General features: G+C 38.3%; 1 protein-coding gene across 1 annotated transcript in view; it reads left to right on the plus strand.

Annotated features, from left to right (window-relative positions):
* The first annotated feature begins 3,845 nt into the window (after window positions 1–3,845).
* smarca2 (SWI/SNF related BAF chromatin remodeling complex subunit ATPase 2) overlaps window positions 3,846–23,584 on the plus strand; it is a 39,261-nt gene continuing 19,522 nt past the window's right edge. The window contains exons 1-18 of the mRNA XM_032578209.1: window positions 3,846–3,980; window positions 5,856–6,116; window positions 6,842–6,974; window positions 7,652–8,095; window positions 9,329–9,430; window positions 9,646–9,892; window positions 10,705–10,831; window positions 12,087–12,260; window positions 12,360–12,533; window positions 13,337–13,507; window positions 14,071–14,121; window positions 14,676–14,806; window positions 15,628–15,685; window positions 15,882–15,979; window positions 16,123–16,270; window positions 19,892–20,055; window positions 21,688–21,754; window positions 21,837–21,947. Coding sequence (XP_032434100.1) covers window positions 5,883–6,116; window positions 6,842–6,974; window positions 7,652–8,095; window positions 9,329–9,430; window positions 9,646–9,892; window positions 10,705–10,831; window positions 12,087–12,260; window positions 12,360–12,533; window positions 13,337–13,507; window positions 14,071–14,121; window positions 14,676–14,806; window positions 15,628–15,685; window positions 15,882–15,979; window positions 16,123–16,270; window positions 19,892–20,055; window positions 21,688–21,754; window positions 21,837–21,947 — 2,634 coding nt within the window. The 5' untranslated portion in view covers window positions 3,846–3,980; window positions 5,856–5,882. The remainder of the gene's footprint in view (window positions 3,981–5,855; window positions 6,117–6,841; window positions 6,975–7,651; window positions 8,096–9,328; window positions 9,431–9,645; window positions 9,893–10,704; window positions 10,832–12,086; window positions 12,261–12,359; window positions 12,534–13,336; window positions 13,508–14,070; window positions 14,122–14,675; window positions 14,807–15,627; window positions 15,686–15,881; window positions 15,980–16,122; window positions 16,271–19,891; window positions 20,056–21,687; window positions 21,755–21,836; window positions 21,948–23,584) is intronic.

Genomic DNA, 23,584 nt, shown 5'->3' on the forward strand with positions numbered 1-23,584 from the left:
TATTACTTGAAAATTGTCTCAAAAGAACAATATTGTCGTTTATCACAATAACTTCTGGGACAATTGATCACCCAGTAAAATTTGTTATTGTGACAGGCCTTTCTGAGAATACACTAAATTGAAGTTATTTAGAGAAACAAAAGACAGATATTCATCAGCGCTGTGGAAAATATCACTTTTCAAATCCACCATTGATAAACTGTGTTTTGTTTTAACCAACATCCTTTTGGCTGCAGGATCTAAAACTAAAGATTCAAACCTTCCTCAAGGCAAAATGACAAAAAAACTGGAGCTAAAGTCAGCTTATAATAATTCTTGTTAATATCAGTCATAAATTATACTCTAAATGCATTTAGTTTTGTGAAACAGACTCAAACAGTGTGAACTGCCGTGTTTTGAACGAGCACATTTGCTCCTCATGACCAGCATGCTGCCTGTCTCTGCTGCTTAAACAGTCACTTCATCATCAAACTCAGGGAAAAATAATAAGTACGCCGCAATGTGAGCATTGGTTATTCAAATGGGACGCTCAGGTGACACAGGAGAAAAGCAAACAGCATGCTGCCAAATGTGGCACATGTAAAACTAATTATAGCACACCTTTTGTTTGCACACACCTGCAGATTACTGCGCGGAGCGGCATCAATGTCTGTGTTTCTGTAGCTGTCTGTCAGAGGAACAACATGTTTGAAAGGGAATAATCAAAAAAGATTAAATTATTTCATAACTTCATTAACACGTAATCTAAAATTATTCAATTTTGTTGTTCTTTCTAATGATTTAAATCAGGAATAACAGGTTTGTTTGAAATTACCAAACAAATATGTAATTCTTTCTTTTACAAACAAATGTTTTAGTTTTGTCTGATGAGACAAACAGGTTTTTATTAGTGATTATACCATATATAGCTACCATGAATGTAGTTTACATTCATTCTTCTAGAAAAGAAGTTGCTTTTATTATTCTTTCCTGTACATAAGTAGTAAAGAAAGTTTTCTAAATAAACACAATATATGTATATTTAAGGTGATTTAAGTACACCCCTAAAATATTTCAGAATGTATAAATATGTAAATGTACTGAAGGTCAAAAATAATAAGATTGTTATGAACAAGGATCATTGTAATTTAAAAGCCTTTATGCTAAAATCGGTCAGTTATTGTTGTACAAAATCAGACATTTGTCCCTTAACTCAAATCTTCTCCTTCACAAAGTAGACAAAGTAACATATTGAAATATTTATGAAACACTGCTGAATACATTTGAATATACTTGACATGTATGTAAAAATGTATTTTAATTTGACACAAATCACCAAACCACACCCAATGTGCTGCAATAAAAATATAAAAGGTTTTGTATGCATTTTGCCAAAAATATAATTTGCACTGAATAATTTTAGTGGTGAAAAAGTGTAAACTTAAAAATGCAGTCACTTAATAAAAACCACAATTTTTAGTTGCTTTGTTCAGGTTTCACACAAATAAAACAGGATTTTGGAAGAAGAATACATCGTCTTTGTACCGGAATATTCCATTGTTCAACCCATCCATTAAAAAAGGCCGGTTCCCTTTGAATAAAATGTCATGCCATTGACTTCCCGGAGACTTTTTACGGCACGTTTCAAGGTGAATGGAAGCCACAACCACTAGTCCTTTCACTGACAAATGACTGCGGCCAAGCCCTTTCCTGGCTCTGTGACTCTAAAGACGCCGGCGGCTGCAACCGCGAAGTTGATTTGATTTGTTTACTTTGGGAAACATTTACATTTGGGAACCCTCTGTGCATCCTTTCAGTAGATACATAAGAACAGAGAGAATTGTTGAGGAGGGGAAGTTAAGATCAAAGTTCAAATGAGCTTTGGTCATTGACCTGTGAGTTTAATCAAATGAGGTTGGTGAAGCCTTTGCGCGTCTTCCCGGGTCATCCCAGAGTCACTGCTCATCCACAACGCACACATACCAAACTATTATTTTGAATAATACATGACGCATTGCAAATCCTTCTGACTGAATTTAAAAAAACCCCAACATTTAAACATTTACTATTGCTGCAAATGCACCTTTTTTCCCTTTAAATAAAGGTAACCTATGACAGCGCATGTTTACACAAAAGGTATTTCTCAGAGTGAATGATGAGACGTATTTTGAATACACATTTATTTAAGCTAACCAACATTATTTGATTTATTTGAATGAGGTACACTCGATGTCAATACAAACAAATATTGAGCTGCAGGGAAAAAAACTGGATAATGATGATAATAACAATAATTATATGACTGTTGAGGTTTAACAAACAAATATCCAGTGAAAACAGCTTTATCTTTTCGTCATGAAATCAAAACACAGTTTCTGATGTCAAAATGATGCAAATAAAGTTTTGCTAAACTTGTGTTTCATTTGCATGCCGAGCCTCTGGAACTCCACAATGCTATAATCAGACTTACTGATATTTAAATACCAGCTACATAGTTTCAGACTCAACTTGTTTGTTTTAAGCTCAGGTGGGTGTTATTCATAAAGACTTGGTATTAAACTCCAGAGCTGTACAAAACCCATTTTTTACAGCAGCAACTGTGGATCAGTGCTGCCATCTAGTGTTCATTTAACGAACTGGCTACAGAAACTAAAACGTGCCACAACATTTAACCTAAAATAAATTCACTAATAAAACTTCACCTTTGACGACAATCAATATCTCACAATTGTGGCAATGAAAACACAAATTTCATCTAATTACATTTCTTAAGACCAATAAAATTTGAAAATTGAGATTTTTAATCCAGAAATACCTACAAAAATATGCTAGTGTGTGGAAGTATGAGCTGGTGTCAAGTTATGCTGGGGAATTAAATTAGCATCTCCATGAAGTTTGTTAGTAGAAGAAAGCATGAAGAGAGCAACGCTACAGCTCTTTTTATATGAAACCAATATCCAACTATTTCACAGCAGTATGAATGAACCAGTTCTGATCTCTTCACACCCAAAAACATCCAACCTGTGCCATCCATATGGAACTAATTCGGAAGCAGTCGGATTTAATTAGTAGCGTGAACAACTATGCAAAAAAAAAAAAAAAGGATTTCAGTTTAAAAAAAACCCTGCTAGAACTGAGCATCAAGACGTGTTGTGAACACCTTAGGATGGTTTAATGTAATCCATATCTTTAGAAGTTTTGACAGTAGCCACAAGGGTAATGTTTTCTGTGTTGTTTCTGCATTTTTTCCTTCCACTCAACTTCCAACTGATGTGGATACGGTGTTTTGTGAACAGCCGGCTGGTTAAACAATGATTTTTTTGTGGCTTACACTTTCTGTGGAGACAGTGAATAACTGTTGACTGAACAACTGTAGTCAGTAGTTTTGTACGAGATTGAAAGGGCCTTAGCATAATTCTCATCAATCAATGAAACTTCAGTTGGGTCAATTTTGGATTATTTCTTACTTTAATAAATACAGCTAATTATCAAAACTAGCAATAAAATAAACATTTGAATTGCCCTATGATGTGCAGGGTTTATACCACCACTCACATAAAGGATGTGAAAGACAACAGAAGAACTTGAATACACAATACATAGTTATTGTGTAATGAGTCTGCATAAGAGTTTCACGTGTTGAATATAAATACTGAAAAAAATCTTAGTACCTTTCTGAGAGCAAAACGAGTGTAAACGGAAAAAGTAGATCCAGATCTCAGAAAAGACCCCTAACTCCAGATAATAAGTGGCGATAGATTAGGCACACGCCCCGTATAAACAAAAAAAGACTGACCGATATTCATCCAATCATCAGCCTCTGGAGGCGGAACTTCCGGTGACATTGACAAATCAGTGTCGGCGAGGCGAGACGAGAGCAAACTGAATATGACAGCAAAACAACACCGAGGGGGGAGTGAACTTCTAGACACCCGTCATATTTCTGAAGAAACGTTACAGTAATCCCTTCTAACGGCGTGCGGTTTCACAACAACTGAAAGGTAAAATAATTCACGTCGCTCTTTTTTTCCTAATCTTTACGCTTTCCTAATAACTGCGCGGTGTTCAACTGTCCAAACTTTGTGACACGGAACACATCACAGGGTAGCAGTCCGAAACGACAGCTAGCATGCTAAGCTAGCTAGCTGTTAGCTAAGTTCTCGCTCGAGCCAAACAAACACCTTTGAAATCGGCTCAATTATTTGCTCTGCGAGGCTCCGTCTTTCTGAGCGTCGTATTTAACTTGCATTAAGTCTCTAAAGGTGCTGGCATGACGCTGACAAAGGCCCGACTTTCCTCTTAAGTTTGATTTTTGTCTGCACACGATGGCCACCAGTTTTTTAGGGAAGCCATGATGATCCAATCAGAGTCGCTTCTTCTTCATGGTGATAGTTCACCAGCTAACGGTCATGTAATTGTACAGGAATGTCTCAGAGAAGCCGTTGTATGTTTAATTTTAACCTTTATATTTTGGTATTTAAATACAGTGGTTTATCAGCGGCAGTTTGCATTTCAGTGTTTTAAACACTGAACTATGCGTCTGTTATGTATGTTGCTGTTGTTAATCTGGATGATCTCCCTTCACCGAGGATGTCATTTTTACACTGTACCGAAAAATTTGTTTTCAGTATTGACAGCATATTTAAAACAATAACTTTGTATCAGGAAAAGACAACAATAAACATTACACCTGAGTTCATATCGGCTTTTAATTAAATGTCTCCTACATTGAATTTTTCTTGTCAGCTTTATAGCATGGGCGGTTCCAGACGGGGCGAAAATGGGCCATTGCCCCATAGAACTGTAATGAAAAGATAAGACTAAATTTGTTATGACTAATAATTCTCTTGGATCAAATTAAATGTTCCACCTTCACAGTTTTAGTTTAACCATGAATCACAGATTAAGGTGTTGTACTTTCAGCTCTAGCTGTACTGAAATGGGATGACAGTTTTCATCTGCTAGATCTGGGATCTGCAATTTGCAGGTCTGAAGTGCCGTGTTTTTTTAATTATTTTTGCTGTTGTAATTTTTGTTTCATTATTTTGTTCTGTGCTCCCACAAAAAAACAAAATAAAGCAAAACAAAAACAATAAAAATATCAAATTCCTTTCATTTCAGCTACGCAAAAACACATAACTGGCTCCACACTATGATTTGTATAACTGAACACAAATAAAGTCAAAATGAAAACCTTTTCTGCTTTCACAGAATTTTAGAAGGAGAAATTAGAGCAGTCAGGTTCCTATGATCAAATAACTTGAATTGCTGATCATCTGTTGTCACAATAGCCAGAGTTTTGTCAGGTTTATTGTTTCCCCCAGAAAATGTACACAGTCTGGTGAAAACGACTGCCCACCATGTTTTTGAGTTAAAAGGTGTTTACAGTTGACAGGAAATTTGAAAATATCACTAGTTAATTATATATAATTGGAAGACATTATATGATCAATCTTTAAAGTCTTAAAAAAGGCAAACAAAAAAATACAAATAAAATAAAAATTATTTTTTGCACTTCTAAGATTGAAGAACATCAGTAATGTTGTTGTTGTTGTTGTCCACTATAAAAGATTTGATTATGATTTTCAAACTATTTTAAGGTATTTGGATGCTATTAGAAGACTATTTCCCAGTTCTACCACAATATTTGAAATTTGAATATATAAAAAGATGTTTTTAAAGTGTTTTCTGATTTTATTGAAAACAGGGTTGGAATGAAGTTAAATTGGAATTAAGTTAAATTTTATGATTTTATTGTTGTTTTATTATCTGGTTGGCAAAAATTAAATAGTACATGTAAAATGTTTTCCTTTTTTTGTTTCCGTTTGTTGTTTACCTGATTTAAAATCCAATACTTGTTGTTTATTCCCCCTCAGCTGACTGGTGTCCTCTCAGTCCAGTAGATGTCCACGCCGTCAGACACGTCAGGTGGCATGTCCCATCCTGGCCCGTCACCAGGGGCAGGCCTGTCCCCAGGGCCCATCTTGGGCCCCAGCCCCGGACCCGACCCCTCACCAGGTTCTGTCCACAGCATGATGGGCCCCAGTCCTGGACCAGGGACACCCAACGCACCGCACGGCATGCAGGCCCAGGGACAAAGCGATTACTCTCAGGACAACATGTATCCTATGCATAAGGTTGGCTGTCACTTCCACTGCCTCACAGAGAGTTTAAAAGTTCTGTGTTGTTGCACTGACAAAACATCTGAAGCAAATTCAAGCTATCTGGATGCAATTTATTTTTTTCTAAGTGGAATGAAGTAAAATTTTCTGCCAAATTAGATTTTTATCAAGTGATTGTCCTCACTTCTATTCAAAAATACTTTATTTATCCCAAAGGGAAGTCAAATGTTGTAATTCATAACAGCCAAGTATCTTTAAAAGAGTCCTTGTAGATGGTGATGCTGTAAGCAGGAAGGTTCTCCGGTAGCAGTCAGTCTTGCAACAAATCTGGAAATGCTTCTGACTGAAGACAGTTTCTGCTTCTCTCTCTGCTCTGCATTCATGAAGCCTCCTTTTCAACTCCTGTGGGATTTGGGGTTGCAGTTCAGATATTATGTGAACCTTTGAGAAACTAATTAGCTGCTGAAGGTAGTAAAAGTAATACTTTGCTGCTTTGGTTACAAATCATAATAAATGTTAAAAGCAATAAAAAAGTACGAGCAAAAGACCTACGAGCTGCAAAAAAACAGAGAGATTAATTGTAAAAAAAAAAAAATCAACCCCAATCAAAAAAGATAAAACAAAAGCTATAAAAAAACTTGTTAATATATTTACTAAGAGTCAGATTTATCCAGCTGACCAGCGTTTTGAAACAGGAACAGCAGCATGACCAAGTCTCCTGTTTCTCTGTCTTGTTTCAGCCCATGGAGGCGGCCATGAATGATAAGACGATGGCCGAGGCGATGCATTTCGGTCACATGAAAGGTGTCGGCATGCGATCCCTGCACAGCGGCATGGGGCCTCCTCAGAGCCCGATGGACCAGCACAGCCAAGGTGAAACTCAGGGTGTAAAATTCAAATAAATATTCAAAGTCGAGCTTTCTTTTTGACGCCATCATCCAATTATCAGTGATAAAATCTGTTAATTATCTAGAAGAAATGACAACTAATATCCCAAAACTGAGAAAGCAAAGATTATTATTATTATTAAAAAATAAATATAAGTCTTTACACCTCTTGAAATAAAACAACCACAGTCTGCAATGTATTTTAATGGTGTTTTATGGGAGAAACCAACAGGAGTTGTATATTAATGGAAGCTACATGATAAATGCTTTTAAATGAGCGGCTAGCATTTGTGTGTATCATTTTTTACTAGTGGTCATGTTAATAGTGAAATAATCTGACATTGGAACTAGGACTTTTTAAAATGAATCCTGTGAAATTAGTGACTTAAAACAAACTTCTGTTTCTTCCTGAAAAGTTAGTAGTAAGTTAGTTTTGTCTTATTCTAAGTAATGAGATATTTGCACTAGAAATTGGACAAAAATACTTGGTAAGATTTTGTGTTTTTGCAGTGAACAGAAATAAATAATACTTTTATATATCTAACAAAATATTTGAACATCTTGCAAATCTCTGTTGATCTGCCACACAAAAAAGAAGCAAAATACAAATTTCATACTGATGATTGTGAATTTTCTGAAACATGAAACTTTTTGTGGGGTTAGGATACATGTCTCCACATCCATCCCCACTGGGAATCCATGAGCATGCCTCCAGCCCCATGTCCGGAGGTGGAGGAGGGCCGACCCCGCCCCACATGCCTCCATCCCAGCCCAGCCCCATGATGTCCATGGACCCTCAGGGAGGCATGGCCAGCATGTCAGGGATGGGCCAGCCGGGGCGCGGCCCCTCCTCCTTCAGCCCCATCCAGCTGCAGCAGCTCAGGGCGCAGATCCTGGCCTATAAGATCCTGGCCCGCGGGCAGCCGCTGCCCGAGAACCTCCAGCTGGCTGTTCAGGGCAAAAGGAGCCTACCCACGATGCAACAGCAGCAGCCGCAGGCGCCGCTGCCGCCGCAGCAGCAGCCACAACAACCACAGCAGCAGCAGCCACAGCAGCAGCAGCAGCAGCAGCAGCAAGCATCTGGTGCTAGCCCATACAGGCCTTCAGGTAGGAAGAGCAACCAAACGGATATAATGACGAGTTTCCCTTTTTCAATCAATCAATCATGTTTGTTTGTAGCACATTTCATCAACAAGGCAGTTCAAATTCCTTTCCATCATAAAAACACAAAAATACAAAGTCAACCAGTAAACATTACATTTTAAGTGTAGCGATGCACCGATTTCAGTTTTCTGGCCGACCACCGATTACCAAACCTAATCTGCTGATTCTGATTTTGGCTGATACCATTTTTTTTGTCTGAAAAGTTGCAAAGTCTAACAAGAAAGTTGCTGAGTTGGCAACAGTGGAGTAACTGTCATTAAACTTCAAACATGCAGACATGACCTGGTGGGCCGGTCTGTCAGTCAAACCTCTCACTGCAGAGCAGAAGAGACAGCAGATGATTTTTAGACCTTTGCCGAGGTAAACATGGCTTGACATGTAAATATCAGCCAATCACCCAAAATTAAGAAAATCGTCGCTGATAAATTGGCCGACCGATAAATTGGTGCACACATAATCAAGTGCCAACATTACACATCAAAATGTTGATTAGTGTTTCATTAATTATAGTTCAAAAGCAACTCTGACCAGGTGGCTTCTTAGCCTGGAACTCAGTGTCTTTTGCTGTTCTGCAGGTCTTGAATGTATTTTTACTTGTTACTTTGCAAAAAGTTTTTGCAATATTTAGCACTGCAAATACAAACTGTTTTATTTTTTTTATTTTATTTATGCAGAAATAAACAAAAACAACAGAAACAACAAATTGAATAAATTATGAAGTCTCTTAGTTGAAACTAAAACACCAAACTGAAAACTTTTATCAGCCAATTTTTGGTAGAAAGAGAGAAACAATAAATCATGCAAATAGAAATTATTGAGTTGTTTTAATTTATCACGAGATTAGTTGATTTATTGCAACAGGCAGAGACCTTTTTATTACCTGAAGTTATAAAAACATGATTTAATTTCAACAATAATTGATTTTTCTTATAATGTAGCTGTTTTATCTGTTTCCCACTTTATAAATGACACAAATGAATGCAATAATAAAAAAATAAGGAAAGTTTTTACACATATGGCTACAACTGATAGCTTTTGGGGTATTTTTACATCTCCAGCATTTCTTTTAAAAGTCAGAAAGCATCTCCTGGATGTTGCTGTTTTCTTCAGCCCACCTTGACATTTTCAGAAAACTTGCACAGTTGTATGTTGGATCTAACTGGTTATGTCTGAAAGGTATGTCGATGGCTCCCATGAGCGGCCCCCAATCAAGCCCCTGCCCAACACCAGCACTGCAAGGACACAATCAAAGCACCGGACCCAAGCCTTGGACTGACGGTGAGTCCTCAGGCTGGAACAGAAACCGACTCGTGTGTCAGTTTCTGTTCCGGCCTCAGCAGCTTGTAACTTTTATAAGCAACATGTTTTTCAGATATTTGTTATAGCTGTCACTTTGTCATCTCGGTATAATATGAAACAGAAAAGCTCCTTCATGTACACACTAAAGATTACCGAAGGGTAAGATCATTAAAAGTCTTATTTTATTTTTCCAGGTCAAGCTAGTGACAATCAAGCACAGAAGCACCTCACCCCGGTCCCCAGTGGACGCCCATCTCCCGCTCCCCCCCAGGCGCCTGTAGGGGCCCCGGGCCCCGTCCCGGGGAGCTCAGGGGCCGTTCACCCTCCAGGGCAGCAGGTGTCCCCCATGCTCCAAATGCAGCAGAAACAGAACCGGATCACACCGGTCCAGAAGCCCCAGGGGTTGGACCCGGTGGGAATCCTGCAGGAGAGAGAGTTCAGGTAGAGTTTGGACCAGAGGTTCACTTTCTTACTTTTCTTGGAAACAAAAATATGAAGTATCAAAGTTTGTTTTTATAGTCTAAAATGTGAAAACTGAAAATGAAGATAGAAATCTGGAACAAAGCTTCTGTATTTCCACACTGTTGGACTGCTGATTTTAAACTCCGAGAATGAGCAGCAAGAAAATGCATTAAAATTCATTGAATTCATTAAAATTCATTAAAACATATTAAAGTGCATTTCTATGAGATGTATCTGTTTATCAGAGCAATGAAATTCTCTGGAGCTTGAACTGAAATTATTGAAAATAAATCACAAAAAAAATCTACCAAACTGTGTTCCCTTCAATCTGATAGAAAGTGGAGGCCCTGTGAATTTGGATAAATGCTTTATAAATTTAGCTCATTTGCTATTCATTTATGATGAATTTAATGAACATGGGACAAATTAATCTAATTTTCGCATCTAAAGGTCAACAGATTAGGATTTGAACTAATCTGTAACATTGGCCTACAGCTATCTGATTGCAGGTCAGTTTGTGACGATGGTACATAAGTTGGAGATGTTGCAGTTTTTGTCGACTGTTTGCAGACTGAATTTAGTTTTTTAAATTCTCTTTAGTTTTCATTACTCCCTAACAATCTGTGATTAATGTCTCCATTCTGCCGTTGTTCCTTCTTATCGTTGGACAGCGAATGCAATAATCGTAAATTGAAAATGTGTTTCTGGCAATAATTCCTAGTGATTTCTGTTTTCTAAAACCTATTAACGTGTATTCTGTGGCTTTTTAACGGTGTGATGGTCTCTGTTAGACTGCAGGCCCGGATCGCTCATCGGATCCAGGAACTGGAGAGTCTGCCTGGCTCTTTGCCTCCGGACCTCCGAACTAAAGCGACGGTGGAGCTCAAGGCGCTGCGGCTGCTCAACTTCCAGCGGCAGGTAGGAGAGCTGAACCTAAATGAAAAGTTTTTGGCCTCCAGTTCAGAATAGGAACTGTAATCCAGCAAGTCTTGGTTTTCTGAAAACAACAAAAATAATTAACAGCAACTTTTGCAAGAAAATTAATCAGATTTTCTTCAGGACTGCCACTAAAGACTACTTGTTTTCTTTCTTTCTGGCTCTATCCAACAATTTTTTCATTCAAAAATGACACATTTCTCTTACAGGCAAGTTTTTTGTAACAGTTTTTACTGCAAACCAGGACATAAAATGAAACAGAAAAACAGTTGCTACAGTGCTATCTCTAGCATGAAGATTGTTCAGCCATGAGTGCAACCGTTTCCCCGCTTTACTTAAACATCTCCTCTGTTGTCACACTTTTTCTTCTTGTCATGTAAACTAGCGATTAAAAAAACGTAAAGTCATGTCATTTTGTGGATCTTCTCCAAAAGAAGAAGATATTAAGTGACTTGTGCTCATACTGTTGAAACCAGATCTTCACTTTCACTGAATAAAAAGTCAATTTCTTTCTCACTGTCTGAAGTTAAATCAGTCTAAGCTTCTCTATTGTTGGTTAGTTGGAATTTCCAAAATTATTTCTATTTGACAGATGGCAGAAAACATAGCAAAATATTTTTTGTAACTTTCTTCACTATGAAATACTTCTTTTCATAAAAATTTTTTTACTGATAAAAAACTTAATTTTATGCTATAGCTATGTTTTCATTCAATTGTCATACAAATTTTGACCAAACTTTTCAAATGTCGTAAAAAAGAGAGAAAAGAAAATGACCATTAGGCATGTTTCCATTATTTAGGCTATGCAAAGCTCAAACGTTCATAGAAATGTGGTTAGTATTATAACAATTTTAAATGATGAGTGGTTGTTAAATCTTAGCACAACCTTTAGCATTCTCAGCATTATTACACATGCCTGTAATAAACAGGAAGTACAGGTTGCTAACTAGCATAAACCACAAATCTCAGAGAAATGAAGAGTCCTCCCCTCCATGATGGACGTTTGGACTTTAAACTTTTTTCAGTTTTCTGCTTCTGGTAAGGCACAGACCCACCAGTGGATGGAAATGTTCACTACGTCAGAACTTACTAAGAACTCAGAGCCTCAAAATTTAGCAAAGTGAAGTCACTTATTTCAAATTTCAAGCCCTTTTGAATGTGATGCTTAATAATGTGCATAAAAAAAGCATTGATGGAAACGTTTTTTTTTCCTTATGTAATCGGACGCAACGTCCAGCTGAGGCAGGATGTGGTGGCGTGTATGAGGCGCGACACGACCCTGGAGACGGCCCTCAACTCGAAGGCGTACAGGCGCAGCAAGCGGCAGACGCTCAGGGAGGCGCGCATGACGGAGAAACTGGAGAAGCAGCAGAAACTGGAGCAGGAGAAGAAGCGCCGACAGAAACATCAGGTGAGCCCTCTGAGCGGGGGTCAATGTGTAGCTTTTGGTGTAAAACGGTAAAAAATCCTGAACATTTTTAAACCTAAAACATTGTTGCTTGGTTTGCAGGAATATCTCAACAGTATTCTCCAACATGCCAAGGACTTTAAGGAATACCACCGCTCGGTGTCCGGGAAAATCCAGAAACTCACCCGAGCCGTCGCCAACTGGCACACAAACACCGAGCGGGAGCAGAAAAAGGAGACGGAGCGGCTGGAGAAGGAGAGGATGAAGAAGCTGCTGGTAAGTCTGTGGCTACATCAGCCACAAAAGGACAAAAGCAAATTATTTGCCTCAAGGTTTTGTTAAATTATGTCTTGCTATTCAGTGCGCTGTGTTTCAGCCGGACCATTATTTCTGTTGCACAACGCTCTGACTTCCACCAGTGAGCTGCTGACAAATGCTAAGTGCTGTTAGCAGCTATGGAGGAAGACTCACCGCCGAAAAGAGAGCGCTCACTCTGGAAAATGTTATTTTAAACTTTTATCACTTAAAATTACTTCCAAACCTGACTTTTCTCTCTCTAGGCTTTGGAATATAATTTAGCTTTTGCTTAATATCTTCTAGCTCCATTTTGTTGCTTGGTGGGCAAGAAGAGTAATAATGTGTAAAAAATAATAAAACATAGATTATCTAAAAAAAACAATATTTTTAGTAGATAAAAAAAGTTGTATGAAAGGCAGTGCCTCATTTTAGTCTTGCTTTTTATTTTTTTAAATTTAATATGAAACGTTTTATTTGTCACTGAGCATGTTTTTCGTATTTTAAGCAATGAAATGGTTTCTTTAAAAAAAGGAGCTGAATTATTTATTTGTTACTACAAAAGGGTGAAATTACCATTAGTAATAAAAGGGTTTAGAACAGCCATAAAATTGAATCCATTGACAAGGTTTAGGATTTGTCTCCTAGATGTTGTTTTTAATAGTTTTACATGTTTGCAGTCAGAGATGAGGAGGTTATATCCGTTTTGAATTTGCTACCTTTTGAGATGGCTGCAGTAGGAGTCTGAAGGTGAACTAATTACCCTCCTGTCACCGTCTTTCCAGGAAGAGGATGAGGAAGGCTATCGAAAACTCATTGACCAGAAGAAGGACAAGCGTCTGGCCTACCTGCTGCAGCAGACGGATGAATACGTGGCCAACCTCACGACTCTGGTGTACGAACACAAAGCCGCTCAGGCTGCCAAGGAGAAGAAGAGAAGGAAGACGAAAAAGAAGGTGGGAAGAAGTTTTGGGTTTGTTCTTTCCTCCTGGCAAAAGCGCTCAATTCCAAAACCAAAAATATATATTCTTTTTTAGAAAATATTTCTATAATATTTCTGAAACACTATCAGCCTGTATTTGCAGACAGAAAATGGGCAAAGAAAGAAGAAGGTGGAAACATGCAGCAAAAGGCACCAAAATTATTTATCCTTGATTAATTTGTTTGTCTTAACCGTAATGTTGTCTATGTAAAACATACATTAAATGTGTATCATTAATCTTGTTTGTTTTGAGCAGTGGTGGTCACACTTCCACTAACAGCAGAGCTCCTTTACCAGTTAGCACTTTTTGCTAACTTTTAAAATATTTAGCACAGTTAGCTTCCCCTAAATGTATTCTGGATAAATTTGAAAGCGCAATTTTTTGTTTTTGTTTTATGAAGTTAGTTTGACATCTATGTTGAAGTTTTTTCTATTAACTGTTCAAACTTCTTCAAGCAGCTAAGCATTTACATTCATGCTCTAATTTTGAAGTGGGTGAAGATCATTTACACAGCAGTTTTTCGTTTTCATTTCCAGAAGGTGGAAGGAGACGGTGAAGGTACCAGCGCCATTGGACCGGATGGCGAGGTTAGTCACTGTATTTGAATGTTGGTATTTTCCACCTTTTATCAGGATTAAAGTTGTCTTTTTTCTGAAATGTTGTTCATGTACTTCTTCTCTAGAAGGGAATATGCAGCTCTGCTCTGCACTTCAGAGCAGAGAGGAAAACGTTTTAGTGACTGTTGACTCTTTATTTTCCTCTCATCAGTAATAAAACTTTAAAAGGTCCTTTAGTTTTTTCAATATGAGTGAACCTGGTGAGTTTAGTTGTGAAACTAAATTAAATGTACAATTTAGCTAAACAAGTCCAGTTTAGTTGTGAAATTAAACTCACCAGGTGAGTAATGAGTTTAGAGCTGAGACCAAAACAAACTCAGAAAAATTGCATTGATTGGATTAAGAGACTTTAATCCAACTCCAAGTACAGATCCAACAGTACAGATTAATTGCTTGGTCTTAATCTGTTTGCCTTTTTATCATATGCGTCTTTAGAAACAAAAACCTGTCAGAGTTTTTGTGAAACTGCGTAGCGTTTGTTTGCTTGTTCTGCTAAAAGCTCAAAGCGCCTCGTTGTGTTGCAGCCCATGGATGAGAGCAGCCAGATGAGCGAACTGCCAGTCAAAGTGATCCAGACCGAGACCGGGAAGGTTCTACAGGGGACCGATGCCCCCAAGTCCAGCCAGCTGGAGGCTTGGCTGGAGATGAACCCTGGGTGAGAAGCCATACTGTTACGCTGAACCGGTATCAGCTGCAGAAACCTTTATCTGCTCTGAGCACATTAACAGGCAGATTTATGTGGAAATAAATGGGAATAGCAAACCAGGACGGGATTACTGTTTATTACAATGAATTATGCACAAGTCTTATTAAAACCTCCTGAAATCAGTTTCAAAGTAATCAAATGACTGCTGCTGGGCTTCTGGTTAGTTAAAGAGTCTGTTATTGACTTGGAGAGCTGTTCATGGACAGACACAGGCGGTATCAGAACGTTTCTGCAGCCAGATGTACCGGCAGATCCCTGATGTTCTGCTGATGGCTCCCCATGCTAAAGTGAAGAAACGAGGAGACAGAGTGTTCTGTTCAGTGGCCTCCAGGATCTAGATTTCTCTTTCTTTTGATTTAAAATTGGTCGACGTTAAAAGCCAGTCCAAACAATACATTTCAAATCTGCTTTTTATTTACTTGTGTTTTTATTAGGGGTGCACCAATGAATCACCTCTTGATTACTTTCATTTTGGCTGAGCAGCTGATACGTCAATATGAAACCGATCTTGTCTCCAATTTTCTGTAGAATAATTGGCATAAAATCTACCGGAAACATTAAAAAAGTATGTTTGTAGGAAACTGATGATCTATCCTAGTCACAGCCTTTTACTCTGACCTCGATGCAGATTGTTCTGGTTTTAAATGAAATAAACCAAACCAAACAGTTCCTCGTTTGCAGCCGTTCCTCGAGATGTTTCTGTTTCTGCCTGTTTACTGAAATCTTCCCTGATGGTGGAAACTTCCTGTGTCTGCTTTTGTTCTGACCAGGTATGAAGTCGCTCCCCGTTCAGACAGCGAGGAAAGCGGCTCAGAGTTCGAGGAAGAGGTCAGTGGTACTTCATCAGAATCATGTTCCATCCTCAGTTCTGCCCTGCTTGGAATCAGCTGCCTGCTGTTTGTATGTGAACCGGTTGCTCCAGCAGGGGGCGGTAGCTGCAAGCTTTATATCCACAGTTTTAATTCTTAGCCTTTGATGTTTGGACTCTTTTTTTAATGATCTGCTTTCAATTTGGCCTTATCAGGATGAAGAGGAAATGGGCAAGGCGGAAACGGAGGAGAAGAAGAAAGTTGATTCCAACGGAGACGAAGTGGCTGAGAACGACACCAAGAACATCATCGAGTACTTCATTTGTTTTTCATTGTCACACATATTACATTTTAGCTCTGAGAAAACACGAGTCCAGTGCAGACATAATGAAGTTAAAGCAGTGTCAGACGGGAGCAAAAGCACTTCAGCTGTTCTCTTCCTCTGCACACGTTCAGGTCTGCCAAACAAGACGTGGATGATGAGTACAGCGTCCCCACTGGGCAGACCAGCTCCCAGTCGTACTACGGTGTGGCGCACGCCGTCATCGAGAGGGTGGAGAAGCAGTCGTCTCTGCTGATCAACGGCATGCTCAAACAGTACCAGGTAAACACGCTCGCATCAAACCGCCTCCTACGTTTGAAATGCTGCGAACCAATCCAGTTTTTTCACTTCCAAGGCCGATATCTGAGATTTACTAGGTTTCTATCCACCACAAATCTGCAATAAACTTCCAGAAAACTGCTAAACAGCCGAAACACTGCGTTCCTTTAAATCCAGACTAAAAACCCACCTGCTTAGAGTTTAGAGCTTTTGAACCGTATTAAATTAAACATTGAAAACATTTGATGTGTATGATTCTGGTGAAGGCAAAATGTAATGCTGACTTTGTAATTTTGAGTTTTTATGAAAAGCGCCTTGAACCGCTGTGCTGCACAAATAAACCTGATTAACTGAAACATCTGAACTGGCTTAAAACGTTTCTGAAGACATAAATGGACTGAATTACAAATTTATTTGATAACTCTGCTGCAGTACAGCTCACTTCAACACTTATATACCAGTAAAAAACACCAACAAACCTTTCAGAAGGTTCAGAAAGTGGAATTAGGAATTCTAAATGTAATCTAAAACAAATAATAAAGCATGACGTCACTCAGGGCACAAGCGTAGAATTAGACTGAACAGATCTGCGCTCATGGATTGGGCGCATTGTTACCGATCTAGAATTTTTTTCAAGCCCGTGTGTAAATTAAATAAACCATTTACTAGGCTCAACTGAATTCGTTCTCTTTTTTGCTCGAGTTTTGATTCCTCTTGAGCTTTTTCATGTTTTCTCAGAAACTCAAACCTCAAAGAGGCTTGTTGGGTTTTTTTGTGTCGCAGAACAACAGCAGTGGTTAAGGGGAAAGATGAAGGAAATATTCCCTTTTTATAAATGAAACTTTCTAATTGGAGGTTTGGTGCGAATTGGAACTCGGCCTCCTGTTCTGCGAAGGCCTCAGAGGAGAACAGGAGTCATAAAGAGCAGCAGACAGCTGAGACATCAAATCTGAAAACAAATCTAAAATAATTTGTCTTCAATTTTAAAATCCCCCCAAGATTATGCTGTTTTATTCTCTTTTTGGTTAAAAAATATGAATAGATATTTCTAGATTTCTATTAAAACAAAACATATTTGTACCTCGACCTAATCTGGTAGCTGAAGTTTTAATTTTGGTTTTAAAATTACTTTTCTCTTCAGACTCCTTTCAACTTCATCTACAGTCATTTTTCCTCTTATCGACTGTTTAGTGTTGCATATTTTTCTGTTAAGACTCTACGCCGGCGTAGAAAAGCAGTTTGAGCCAGGAAAACGGAGTCGTACGTTTTCCTGGCTCTAATCAGTCAAAAACAGAAAAAACACACACTGGTGACAGTAATGGCGCAGTCATTTTCTGCTCATTAGGATGGATTTTAAAAGCGTGGAGTTAACAAATAATTGTCTTGTTTCCATGAGTGAAAGAGCTGGCTGTAATTTAAAATTCCTTCAGCGCACACAGTGCAGCATGCGTTTATGTTAGAGCATCTGCCTTTAGTTTAATTTCAGCAATTTGGTCAAATAGAGATTTTATACTGAAAACAAAAGCAACTTTTATAACCAACAGGTTGTAGTTTTTCAGCTCTGAACTACAAAAGTTAAAAGTTGTAGATTTCCCAACCAATACCTCAAATTCCCCCAAAAATGACTGCTTCTAGAAATGATTTATTTAATGTTGATTTTTTTCACTCCCTGAACAAACTGAAGGAAAATAGGGAAACATCATGATCTTAACAGAAATCCGAGCTGCATAGTTTCTGTTTAACTTTAATATCCAAGCATTTAGGGTGCAAATGTCCATTAGATGAAAATTGACGGTGAGGATTCAAACTAAACTGGCAATCCAAAGTCAATACCCGCAGACACTATTAGCCTTTTATTGGGAGAACAGATACTATCAGATAATAACACTTCCTCTCTGCCCTCTGGCGCTTTCCGCACTGCTGCAAACACAATTCAGTTCCCACATACATCATAATTTTTAGAAGCATAAATTAACCCCTTCTGGGCCGAGAGAAGCAGCTTTATCGTCCATCAGTGATGTTAGCTGATGCAGGTTGTGCGTCAAATTTATGGGTGTACCAGAAACTCTTTATTCACAAGGTTCTGTCCTGAAAATAAAAATGAAATGATTTATTGTATATTATTACAATTTATGTAATTAATTAATCAAAATTAACGTATTAAAGTCCTGGCTATAGTAATTTGTGATGCCCGAATCGTTTTGTTGAATCTTGATGAGATGACCAGAGATAAGCAGGGCAGATACTTTCAAAATATGATTTAGTTTTTCTTCTCCATCTTAGATTCAGTTTTTAACTTAAAAATAAAAGTTAGGTGAAGTTTTAATGCTTATTGTCGCATTATCTTCTCATTCTATGTCTGAGTCAGAGGTACGAACCTGCAGCACATTTCTGTCTTTTACGGTTCATGTGTTTTCTTGCTAATGAGCTTTTCTGTGTTATAGTCTCTAGAAATTAAAATAAAAAATTTTAAGAGCTCAAACAACACCTGGAAATCTGTGTTGTTCAGCAAAAAGCTGCTCAGTGCAACTCTAACAGGAACACAAAGGAAGTAATCTGCTGGAGATTTGTACTTTTAATAGAAGTTAAGCAGCAGCCAGATCATTTGTTTAGGAATAATTCCATCTTAATAATCCTCATATTCTTAATTAACATATAAATTATGCAAAGCTGGCTGACTGTAGCCTAGGTTTGTTGTTGTTTGCATCCATTAGCATAATGTAGTGCAGTTCAGTCAGGCATCTGGATCCTTCTGGAGCCGTTTAAGCCGATGCCCATCTTGTCTGCGTGTCTGTAAATGAGTTTTTACCTGTTGGAGGCAGTCAGGTGTGACCAAGCAGATCTGCTGTGATCGAGGTTTCACTGTGCCGCAGATTGCCGAGATGGAGGACGAACAACTAAATTGGGAGCGGCTCACATTATTTTTCCTTCAGCATCCAGTTGTCTCTCTGCACATCCCCCTAATTTACTGTTTGGCTGGTTTTATTTGAGCTGTGCTGCTGCTCCTTAGGGATTCTCCAATAATTGGATCACTTGTTTCCACTTCCAGCATCGATCTGCATAACAAACCTGGGGAATTTATAGAAGCAGTAATATTTCTATTGTTCATTTGTGTTAATGTAAGAGCTGCTTTCTGTTTCTGGAGACATCGCTGACGGACGCACTGATCAGAGACACGAGGTTTATAATTGGACCTTTTCTCTGCAGCCGCTGGCCTCCTTTTTGTTCCGCTTCATCATCCTGTCTTTTGTTCATTGTTATTTTGCAGCTTGTCTTTATTTTTCCACCTGCTTTATTTGCTGCAGCTCTGAAACGCAGCAAGATGGAAAAACAAATGCAGCGAGCTCACCAGGAAAATCTTTTTTGTGTGGTAGAAAAACTGACAATTTATTTAAATTCTGTTATTTTCCCTTCAAACTGTCACCATAAAAGTTCACTCTTATTACGCATTCACACCTCCACAAACGAACCAGACTTTCTAGTCAAACAAACTAGAGTTGAATTACAGAGGACTAAACAGAACTGATATGTGGTTTCATCTGCAGTGTGTCATTTTCTGCAACAGAAACTTTGCAGCTTTGCGTGTCGGCGTCTGAAATATTTTCTTGTTTGTATCTTTTTAAGGTCCAGGGTCTGGAGTGGATGGTGTCCCTCTACAACAACGACCTGAACGGCATCCTGGCTGATGAAATGGGCCTGGGGAAGACCATCCAGACCATCGCCCTCATCACCTACCTGATGGAGCACAAGAGGCTCAACGGCCCCTATCTCATCATAGTTCCTCTCTCGTAAGCGCTCCTCAGCTTTAGCACAGTGTGCTGCTACTGCAAATACACAGCAGTACAGAATGCAGAATATTTTACTGGAGTGAAGTGGTGGATAATTGTTTCAAAATTTTATACAAATAAAAATCTAAACTGGAAAGGGGGAAGTGATGTTTTCAGCAGAGAAAACTTTGATTCCTTTTTATACTCTTTAGTCCAAACGGAGGGAGGGAGCAGAGGTCGACTTTTTTGTTATCCATCATCCTGACCAACAGCATTAAAAACAATCGGTCATGTATTATTTTTACCCGTCAAACTATAATCATAGGTTATTTAGCCGCATTTTTATGCGGTTTAGTTAATATTCACTGTGAATAAAGATCCCATCACACATAATGCAGATGAACGCACCTAAATTTTTCTCCGTAGTGACAAAAACCACTGAATGTGGCCCCAATAACTTATAATACATTCAATTAAACGACTCCACTTAAATTACCAGCACTTCACCAGCTGGGCTCTGAACGCACAGCCTCACAAATTCCTCCTGGACGGATCTGCAGAGAAATCTGCTCTAGTTCATTAATCAGTTGGATCTGTCTGATCCAAACCGATCAATTGAACTCTTGCGAGTTTTTTTACCCTGTGCAGTCCGGTGCGCGCTTTTACGAGGATTTTTTTGCGTGGTTTCGCTTTCCCAAAACGGACAGATGTTGCGTCTGCCGCGCTTCTTAGCGCCGCTCTCCTTCTGGGCGCAGGAGGTTAATGTCTTCCAGCTCCATTTGTTAAAACCACTGGATGGGTTAAGTTTAATTCTTCACAGCGGCGGAGCTGCGTTCTCATTGGTTGTGCAGCGCATGTTAGGGTCTAATTAGCTTCTGGACCGTCATTTATGTCCTCAAGATAAACTGCCGGCTCCTCTGTTTAGAGTATAAATGGATTAACACAACATTGCATTCTCTTTAGTTTTCTCTGGTCTGTACCGGAGAATTAAAGGCGCCATGTCAACCAAAGGTTTGGAATGCTCTTCCTAACCAGACGCTCCAAACTGTCCGGTCCATAACTCTTCAACATGCTGCCAGCTCCCGGTCAGAAAGACTCATTTAGTTCAGATTCCATGAGATGATTTTCAGAAAGGATTTTTTTTTTATTGATTGATTTTAGATACCTCTACGATTAACTTTTTGCATACAGTCTATAATGTCTGCGCATGTGCAACAGTCAAGGGTGTGAATTATAACCTGTCAAAATGACCGACGGTCTTCAAATTTTTCCGTCGTTTAAAAAAAACAAAACTGTCAAATACGGAAAATATTCTGTTAACGCGACCTCTGGGAGGGAGAGCTTAATTTTTTAATAAAACCTTTTGTTAGAAATGTCTTAATGTCAGCTGAAATCCTCCGACCATCTTGGAGGATTTCTTCTGTCTGATGTCTACAATTTTCTCTGAACCTTGATAAAACCGCCGATCCTCTCTGCAGTAATCTTCGAGTATCTCTCCCGTCTCCTTCCTGTATCTTTGCACATGATGGATTCGAAGTGGCTCTTAAAGTAATTTAAGCTGCTGCCTTTGAAGACAGACGCTTTGAGTGCTCCGGGTTCACACCATCCAGTAATGAAAGTTAAAGCTGACACATTTCATTTGCTCTTTTTCAGGACTTTGTCCAACTGGGTTTATGAATTTGACAAATGGGCTCCTTCTGTGGTCAAAATTGCTTACAAGGTAAAATCAAATCTATTGTTTTATTTCACCTGAGCTGTTTTTGTTTTGCTAACTTTATTTTTTTCTGTCTTTTCCATTTAAGGGAACTCCTGGTCTGCGTCGGGGTCTCGTCCCTCAGCTCCGCAGCGGCAAGTTTAACGTCCTCATAACGACGTATGAATACATCATCAAGGACAAACACATCCTGGCGAAGGTAAAAGAGATCAAAGATGCATCCCGTTGGCTGAAACCGCTCTGAACTTGCAAGCTTTCACCACATCTCTGTCTCAAAAAAACACACTCTTTGGTTCTGTTTAAAAAGAAATCTTTCATATTCAGTTGTTTTTCTTTGATTTTTATTTCTGTAAAATGCTGCAAAATAAGTCCTGAATGAAATAATGAGCTTTGCAGCATTAAAAAAATTAAAAGCATCAGTCTCTTTTTGCAATATTTAACTTTTGGCTTCAATCAGAGCTTTGATGTCTCTCAGAATGAGAGCAGGGGTTTTTGATGGATGGAAATGTGGAAAACATTTACATCTTAAAAAAGGTGCGTCTAAAAAAGATCGGAAAATTATAAAAAATTTATATATTCTACAAATTTATTAACTTCCAAAAGTATAAATTTCAAGCATTTATTTCTGATGATTTTTGCTTACAGCTAATCCAAACCCCATAAAAAAGTAAAAATAACTTGATACAAAAACAGTATTTTATGGTTCCATTGGTTAATGGAGGAGAATCCTGACTTCAGTTGTCCAGCAGACATTCTGTTAAAAAAAGAGGTCAATACTAAAGAAACTGGTTGTATTAAAATTATTTCATCCTCGCTAAAAGGTTTAGTGGAAGGAAAAAGTGTGGTGAAAAACTTGAGAGGGATTATAGCAGCCTTGAGGATTCTTAAGGGTTCTTTCTCAGCCTTCATGGTTAATTGTTAGCAATTTAATTTAGCCACAGATAATAAGTGAAGAAAGGCTTGGTTGACTCAAAAGAGAGTCAACCAAGAGAGGAACAATGGAAGAGATTTATTAAATGGAGAATGTGACATTCTTGAATGAAAATGGATTCCTTTGAACGGAGATGGTGGAAATGGACACTATATAGAAACCAGAATGTGATGGATGTAAGTGTGTGAGAACATCTCCACTGTTTGTTTGGTCTTCCCTTTATTTTCCACCCATGTTCATTTTCTGTTGGGGAAAAAAAGACAAAACAAACAAACAGTATATTAAGAAGAAAAAAGTTAGCCACATACAAAGTTAGTAGCTCAAACCTGATTATGTTGTTGAAGAAGCTTTCTTTGTTTAAACTGAAATCACATGTACTGTATTTTCCAGACGATAAGTCCCTTTAGTCAAAACATGAGTCAGGAAGGTGATGTATATCAGTTGATATTGATTATTATTTTTATTTTAAATATCTGAAACACTAAGTTACCAACCAACTTTGCTGTGAGAGGTTTAGCAGACAAAGTCTTTTTTCTGTCCACATTTCCCAGAAAGCCGCATGGTTCTGGATCCCATTTAAGTGAATATTCTATTTATATAATATTAAATATTCTATCAGATATATTATCTATTGATATGGATCACATGTCTATTGTGATATGTATTGTTTATTTTTTGTCCAGCTCTAACCTGAAAACTATGAAAAGATTTCAGCGTATTGTCTGGAAAATACGGTATTTTATTAGTTAAGGCAAAGAACTTATAGCAGGGATAAATTTGATGCCATGGAATAATTTTGTTTGTTTCCATAAAGTACTTATATTTCCTCTGTTCAGTTCGCTTCACCGCTGCTGTTTCGGAGTTTTTTTTAACGATGCTGCAGTTCTAATTCCACCGCCGGTGTT

This window comes from Xiphophorus hellerii, chromosome 12 (assembly GCF_003331165.1).
Source record: "Xiphophorus hellerii strain 12219 chromosome 12, Xiphophorus_hellerii-4.1, whole genome shotgun sequence".
Classification (NCBI taxonomy): domain Eukaryota; kingdom Metazoa; phylum Chordata; class Actinopteri; order Cyprinodontiformes; family Poeciliidae; genus Xiphophorus; species Xiphophorus hellerii.